This window comes from Xiphias gladius, chromosome 14 (assembly GCF_016859285.1).
Source record: "Xiphias gladius isolate SHS-SW01 ecotype Sanya breed wild chromosome 14, ASM1685928v1, whole genome shotgun sequence".
In the NCBI taxonomy this organism is placed as follows: Eukaryota; Metazoa; Chordata; class Actinopteri; order Istiophoriformes; family Xiphiidae; genus Xiphias; species Xiphias gladius.
Window position 1 is genome coordinate 15,085,517 of NC_053413.1, and position 8,253 is coordinate 15,093,769.

General features: G+C 41.3%; 1 protein-coding gene across 1 annotated transcript; it reads right to left on the minus strand.

Moving 5' to 3' along the window:
- Window positions 1-2,175: 2,175 nt before the first annotated feature.
- snorc (secondary ossification center associated regulator of chondrocyte maturation) lies at window positions 2,176-7,611 on the minus strand. The gene is made up of 3 exons (XM_040144200.1): window positions 7,187-7,611; window positions 2,891-3,058; window positions 2,176-2,780 (listed from the first exon to the last, which is right to left on the minus strand). Exons 1-3 carry the CDS (start codon window positions 7,263-7,265, stop codon window positions 2,671-2,673), a joined length of 357 nt encoding a protein of 118 aa, XP_040000134.1. The 5' UTR covers window positions 7,266-7,611; the 3' UTR covers window positions 2,176-2,670.
- Between the last annotated feature and the right edge of the window lie 642 nt (window positions 7,612-8,253).

Here is an 8,253-nt window from a genome sequence, read left to right on the forward strand (position 1 = left end):
TGTCAATAGTTTTGCAGGTTTTTGATCTTAAACCAAACTATTGGAGCACTGGCATGCTAACCACCGTAATTACAGTTCACCTTCAGCAGGACATTAATGTCTGTGCCAAGTTTCAGGGATATCTGTTCAACAGTTATCGAGACATTTCTTCTAAAACCAGAAATGTCTTCGCGTGCCCCGGTCTGGACCATAACGGTAAACCAACTGATTGACCAACTGACCAACATGGTGCCGTGTCGCTAGCATGGCCAAAACGTTGCTGAAAGACTAAAAAGACACAAACACAGCTAATCACAGACAGACACAAATTTAAACTGTGTAAAATGAAATCAAACTGAGGAAACTGTAGTATCGGCTAATACCACAAGATCTCTCACAAGTATTTCTATGACAATGTGGTTAATATGTCCTCTGACTGGAATTTCTATCACTGTATACAAAAATAAGTCATGTAGGAATGAGTCCTCACTGCACTTGTGAAGAAAGTTAAGTGTTTACTAAACTTAGTGTTGAGACGTTGGGATAATTACTCAGTTGTTTCACCACATTCAAGATATTTGGTAAAAATAACACGTGTCTCGATGGTGAAACATGTATAAAGAAAGGACTTGGCCCAGGTGCTTTTTATATTCCTGTGTGCATTGACTTCCTGGTTTTTATATCAAAGACTTGTTTTTCGAAGTAAGTTTCTGTTTCTTAATGAAGAAACAGAAACTTACTTTGAAAAACAACTGATTTTAAACAAGTATAAATCAGGCACTGATCACTGACAAAACCTGATGACTCCAGTACTGCGATTTAAATACTGGTACTGTTACTAGTACTGCTATTAGTCTGAGTGTATCTGTAGAAATTGGTCTATGTCAAAAAGACTGAGAACCGAGGTGTACAAAGTGTTTCCTTCAAGTCTGTGGGAAGCTACAGAGGCAGATTTTGACTGTGATTGTGTCTGAGTGTTTCCTGGTTTCATGTGCTGAGATGATTTAACTGTATTTAAAGTGTGGGAAAATGTTTTTGCCCCCTTTCATCAGACATAAAATGCAAGATGTGTTGATGATCATGTTTGGGGAGAACAGTTTGAATTGACCCTCATCAGTGAGCAGTGGCATATTTTTGAACTGGATTGAACCAGGAAGGTTTAGTGTACAATGATGCGAGGATACTTTCAAATTTGGAAAAAAACGTAGCTTTTTCTCTGAATGGAAATGAAGCTGCTAGCCGCACTGCCATCTACTGTTGTGAATGAAGTAAGGGCCACTGGTCCCTGTGGATGAACACAAATCTCTTCTCGTTCAAAATTACATTTTCCTCTCTGTTTTTGGGACCACAAGAGCTTCCATGTGCTTTTGGAGAGAGTTTCTTTTGTATAGTTATTTGAGGCACACTAACCCTTTTATACGAGTTGATTTATTTAAGTACATCTTAATGGAAAACTAACAGCAATAGAATAAAGGGATCACAGTTCTATTGTTGTAACTACAGGCACAGATTAAAAAACTGGAGAGAATGAAAAATTAATGTTGCGTAAGCAATTTATAAATATTGTTCTGTTTACTGTGTTGACACAGTGGTCGTGTTAAAAAAACAAACAAACACAGTAGTCACAGACATTTGGCACCTGATTTATTTATTCAATTTAAATCTGAAAATAAAACAAAATAAAAACATTGGGCAGTGAAATTACCATGGCAACATCCAACCGTATGGCTGAGGACTCGGAGGCAAACAGAAAAAGACAAAATAATTTTACTAAAATAATTTTCCCTCTGCGAATAAAACAACAACAAAAAACTACAAACACTCACTTGAGTGCACAACTCAAATTCATCCTCACTCTAACTTCATATTTGCTCTGCAGGTAAAATAAACAACCAAACTACTCTGTTTACATTCATTGAAGGAGCCTTTTTAAAAGAAAATGTTTTCTTCTTATGTTGACTCTACAAATGCTTGTAAATGGTGCAATACAAACTTCAAAACTTGTACAAGGGGGGGCTCCAAGGGAATATTTTAGAAATTATTTTGGCCCAAGGTAAAATCAATGTGAAAGACTAATAAAAAACCTCATATGTTCGAACAGAAATCTCAAATATCTTTCTTCTTAAATGGGAAAAGTAAGACACAGACAAGCAAAAGCACACACACACACACGCACACACACAAAAACACACACAAAAACACACACGCGCACACACACACACACACACACACACACACACACTTCATGTACAACTAAAAGCAAACACATGCAGGATATTTCACACCAAACACTCAAGACAAGAAAACAAACAGCCCACAACATTAGAGCATGCATTTAAGATTTTGAAAAAAATAAAGTAAAAAGCTGAACAAAATAAAAATGACATGGTCATGCTACGAATTCCACTGGAAGAGCCAGCCAGTTTCTAACATTATACCTTCAGGAATAAGTGGACATGTTGAGCAACAGTTAGAGTGTGTTTACAGGAGTAAATCTGCAAATAGTCAGTCAGGGGACCTGCCACAGTTTTCAGCATCCACAGCAAAGCAAAAGTCACAACTCATCTTGCGAAGAAAGACGAGGAGTTAGGAGTCGAAAGATTGAGATGAGAGACAGAAGACACACAAACACGCATGGGCGTACAAACACCCACACAACCATACACACTCACGAGATGGGATGCATTCACTCTAGGATGCAGTGAACTTTCTGAGTGTGATGACGATGAGGGCGAGGAGGACAGACGCTCCCAGGAAGACGGCTATAACGATGGCTGTGATGGCCCCCGGCCCCAGAACCCCTGCGCACACACACACACACACACGCACACGAGCATAGATACCGTTTTAATAATATGAATACATAAGAAATTGGTGGTTGCGCTTGGTGGATACAGTTGTGTCAGTTTACCTTCCTCCTCGTCCATGGCCTGGGAGTGTGTGCTGTCCTCGTAGTCATTGGTGAAGGACTGCTCTGTCATGTCGTGGAAAGGGTCTTTGGTGGTGATGTCACTGGGTGGCTCTCCAGACATGGTGTCCTGGTTGTCCCTGGATGTTGAGGCAGGGTCTGCGACCGTCTCTGCAGAGCCAGGAGTGAGGAAAAAAATAAATAAAAATGTCACCACTTGTGCTTCTGTTTAACGTGGACATAAAATCACTTAATCCCTGTTCTGACAACGACTGCCTGCTGCGCAGTATCGACCCGCTGTATGTTTTCTAATTTAACTGACGAGGTGTTTGACTTGTCCCAGGACACTGAGGCCTTGGGGAAAGCAAGGCATAGCTGCATACATGGCCCCGTCTGTAGTGACTCCGACAGTCTCTCTCTTGTCTCACTGGGTCAACGGCTCAGACCTGGGCATAAGGAAGTCTTTGTTGAGGATGAACATTTTGTCCGTGTGAGCTACAGGTAGCCTCTCGACGTGTTTTCCACAGGGGTTCGACCGAGCTTGTCCACTACCTAAAAAACTCCTTCAACCAAGGTTTGGTTGATTATTTCAGAGCAGTAGTAGATATTTTATGCTTTAGCACAAACAGCTTTAGGGGAGGCTGAGACTTGCTGACTGCTTATGATGTGTCTCAGTTTCTGTAAAACTCTCTGCTCCCTCATTCTCTTTCCATCCCAAATTGTCCTCTGACATTTCTCCCATCCGTGCGTGAGGTTACCCTGAGACTTTTCACACCTCCGCAGTAGCCAGAGAAACAAAGTCTCTCTCAGGGCCACAATTCTGTGTTTCCTAACACGACTCTAACCTCTGGAAATGCTCAGCTGAAACCACCGAAATGCCTCTGTAATTGTGGCTGCTGCTGTCTCTCGGGCAATTGAACAGCTGTGCAGCTTTTTCGCTTGAAATCCAGTGGAACGGCGGAAAATTTGATCTTGATCTCCACTGAAAAAACAAACTCTTCCCTCACAAGCCCACCCATTCACACACTCACTGATTCACTTATCCTATCCGCAACTCTACGCATACCAACAAAACCGTAATCAAAACATATTTACACTCTGCTTATTTAACCCTACATATTTACTTTGTAGCTTCTGACGTCCTTGGTAAACTCCTTAACCCCGTTTCACATCTTTTCCCTGCTTTTTTTTTCTGTGTTATTATCAAAGCAGCCTCATTTTATTGTCTCTATTAAAGCAGAAAACATGAAAAGATTATTCATAAACCAGTGCATATGACATAATCACAAGTCTTTAATGTCAGCTTGTTAGCTGTGGTATCCTCTAAATTCTGATGTGCACTTCTTCGGTATTTTGATGCCGCTGTGTTGACTCTGAGTCCTGTGCAGCCTCCTGTCCCGTAGCTGGCTGAAGGTTTGGAGGCCCGGGCCTCTGGCCAGCTCGGCCATCAATGAGGCCTTCAGCCGAGGGCACAAAAGGCAGCTTGTGCGGTCACGCAGGGCGGCGGGCTGCAACCAGTAACAACTGGCCAGGCCCAAACCAGGCACTGACTGGGCACTGGATGTCAAACAAACTTGTTTATTAAATAGTCTCTGTGTGTAAAGGGCTGTGCCTTATGGACGGCTTGAGTTAATAAGAAGGCAAAAAATAATAACATGATGTTTTCCGTTGGTGTTTGTTTCCACAAACAGGGGTTAACTCAAGTTTGTAATTTCTGAAGCCTCTAGGAAAAAAACATGATTCTTATTCACTGCGAGTGGTTCCCAACCTCTTTTGACCGATGTACCTGCATAGTCCTATCAGATCAGCTTAAGTACCCCCCAAACTCAATCAACACCACCCATCATGTTCCAAAAATGTTCTTATGAATGGATTATAACCCGGATTTTATGTAACACTATTAATTATATATCAGTGTTTATTGTTACAATATTGTTTCATGCAACTAACTGGATTTTCATTGTTTGGTTGCTCTGGTCAAGTTTGGAGCAGCAGAGGCTAAACATTTAAATTACTTTTAACTGACTTAACTGTTTGTTCATTACTTCTGGCTGTTTATTCATTAGTTTTAGGTAACTAGTTTAATTGTTTATCTATTATTTCTATGTTGACTGTTAGTTTTCTAGTTTTATGAATTATCTATGCTTTAAGCTAGGACACCTGTTCATTCATTGCTTTTAACTATTTCAAGTCTTTATTCATTATTTTCAGCTAACTATGTCCAACTGTTTATCCCTAACTTTTAGCTGCCTGTTTCAACTTCTCATTTGTATGAATGTGTTTCTGCTGACTGAGGTTCACTTACAGGTCACATTTTATTTTAAATTTAGTAGAAACTTGGCATCACAATGATTTGTAATCCTATTTGGCTGTATATATACACATATACACATATATATATGTTTTAACTGAATCACAATTATTTTTTACCCCATTGACTTAGTTGAGTTTTTTTTTTTTTTCCTTAAGTATTTGAGCCCTCTCCCCTGGTAATGGCATTAGTAACGCCGGTTGGGAATCACTGCACTGGGTCACACTTAAGTCCAGACGTCAGTCAAGAACCCGCCTTCTCTTACACCACACAGGTCCAGACTCATAAAAGCTTGGCAGACTGTAAGGAAGGCCGATTTCAGACACTAAAAAACACAGAGGGCCAATTATTTGTACCTCAGACCTCTTCGGTCAGGATTTCACACCAGCCAGAGAGATGACAAAGCATGTAGACGGGTGTGTGTGAAAAGCAACCTTGCCAAGCATTGAAACCACGAGCGGTGCAGCCCGAACATGACATCTGTGGTGTCGTGTGTCCTTGCTTCACCCCCTTTAACTTCCACAGGTGGTGGTCGCATTTTCCATAGCATAATATTTGACAAATGAGCAGGGAGTTTTGGATTTTACTCTGAAATGAATAGAGTAGGATCAGTGTTTGGTTGGTAGAATTGGTTACAAAACTAGTGATCAACCCTCACCCTTGGTGAGTAAACCAATGAGATTCCAGATAATTGTGTTTCCTTATGATCTAAAAAACAAAAAATCTCCACTGGGGTCAATTCTGGTTAAACGTGTCAAAAAAAGTGTATCCCTGAGTTATTACGAGGGATTGAAAATATGTTTCTACTTTAAAATTGTACAATCCAAAGCAAGAAGAGGCCACAAGTTACTTTTAGGAAGGTGTAGGGAAGTCAGAGCACCACAGTGTTAGAAGCCATGACATGGTTTTTGGGTCGCAGCCCTTTTTTTCTATAACAGCACGTTTTGTGTCCCATATAAAAGGTGACAGTTAACAGCTATGTTTTTTGTGTTTGTTTTTTTTCCATAGGATATGATCGTCGACTTGTTGTATCCCCACTGCCATGTTGACCTGTACCATGACCTCCGGGCACGAGAGCTGCTCTGCTGTTACCAAATCGAGTAGCACAGAGATTCTGAGAACCGGTGGATGTTGGTCGTAAACACTTTCCACATCACAAAAAATGGATGAAGACAGTGTCATTTCATCTGTGCCTGCTTCTTACTACTACCTCCAAAATCTCTTCGCACATATGAAATAAACCCCAGCACCTGTGGATGTTTCACTACCTCAAACCCAAACCAATACTACACAGAATCCCTTCAGCCTAGCTCGAGTCAGAGGGCAGCCAGTTTTCAGTTTCATACAAACATCAGACATCATGAAAGCAACTGAGTCATCCTGTTTGTCAAAGAGCAGCTTTCACAGCTCTCAGAGCTTCAACAACTGCATCATTTACATTGGCTACAGACTCACAAATCCAAACTTGAGTGAGTGAGTGTGTGTGTGTGCGGAAAAGAGGGCAAAAATGACACGTATACACACACACCTTTGATTTGACTCCTAGGCAAGGAATAAACATCAGCCTGTTTATCTGCACATACAGCTGATACGCAAATAACTATAAGCTTTTAGAATATGTTAAACCAATGTTAAACCGACCCATTCTAAAATGTTACACAAACTTAAAAGGACACAATGTGAGGGTGCAGAAAAGATCCGCACTGACTTAAAATGAGCTATTTTTCTTTATAACAAGAGGCTAGTGACATCATTCAGAAGCACTCTGGATTCAAGATGCTGTCATTGTATTGGTTAAAAAAACGATTTCTCTCACATCCCATCTTTCATTTCAAGTGAGACAGCCAGATGTTTTGTATAAATTACACTGTTTGCATGCTCTGTCGTAGAACATTTCTACTATACTTAGTTTCAGCACAAGCAGGCAGGGTGGCACCTAGTAACAAAAATGAAATGAAAATATCAGTCAGATTCAAAAGGTCGTTTACCTGTGTGTACAAAGGCTACCAGGAGGCCGAGGAGCAACAGCAGGAGCACCCTGCAGATACTGCTGCTGCTGTGAACCATGGTGGCTGTGAAGGATGACCGTCAGACAGGGCGAAGCCTCTCCAGAAAACTCCTCAGGCAGCGACTTCTAGCGAGTGACTCACCCTGGCAGAGGAGCAGAAGAAGAGTACGGGGGAGTGCAGGAGGGGAGAAAGGTAGGCAGCTGAGGGGTGAGAGAAGGGGTTGGACTAGGTGTGCACTGGATTGCCTGGACAGTGTGGACTTTGTGAGCACATCATCGCAGGGCCCACCCACTCCAAACTCCTCCAGCCACATAGTTGGGTGTGAGGGGTAAACATTTGGGAGCCGCTGACCTTGGCCAGGTTGCATCACGAAGGTCTCCGCGGGATATTTTACGCCTTTACTCTTGGAGGGAATATCTGACAGCAAAGAGATTCATTTTCAAAATGTAAAGACGGCAGTGATGTGTTGTATTGTATTATACTCTTTTAGTTAAGTAAAACTACAAATATCTCAGTGTAAAAGTACTTCATTACACATGAAAGTACTGCCTCCTTAAGTAGAAGCACAGAGTTATTAGCACCAAAAAGTTGGGTGACTCAGAAACAGATTAGAAAAAGAACAGTAAAAGTCCAAGTAGCAGGGACCGAGATATGCTGACTTTTAGTATCTAGAATGGGTCAAGCTCCAAGAATGCTGGGTCCTACATTTCCCGTAATGCAACTAGCCTGCTAATCAGACTGAGATGCCATTATGATTCACTTCATTCATCCAGAAAGACATTGTGTTCATGGTGTTCACGTCAGAAGCAAATCATGTACAAGTCCCAACAAGGTTGTTTTAAATCGACACAGAAGCTGCTGCAGCGGTCGCTGAGACCAGTTTTTCCAATGTGGTCAAAGAAATGTGTCAATTTAAGAGTTGTTTCTGTAGGTCAACTCTCAATGACTCAGTGACAGTCTTCGTGTGTGCTTATAAATACGATGTTGCTTTCCATTACAAGGAATAAGAAGGTTTCATTTCCTCTTTGTGGCTAATTTGATGGCAG

Bases quoted from the DNA above. Each gene is read 5' to 3' on its own strand.
- snorc (XM_040144200.1), bottom strand. From the start codon at position 7,265: ATGGTTCACAGCAGCAGCAGTATCTGCAGGGTGCTCCTGCTGTTGCTC. The intron at 3,059-7,186 runs GTAAACGACCTT...CTGGCTCTGCAG, and splicing joins GGTAGCCTTTGTACACACAG to AGACGGTCGCAGACCCTGCC. The intron at 2,781-2,890 runs GTAAACTGACAC...GTGTGTGCGCAG, and splicing joins GGCCATGGACGAGGAGGAAG to GGGTTCTGGGGCCGGGGGCC.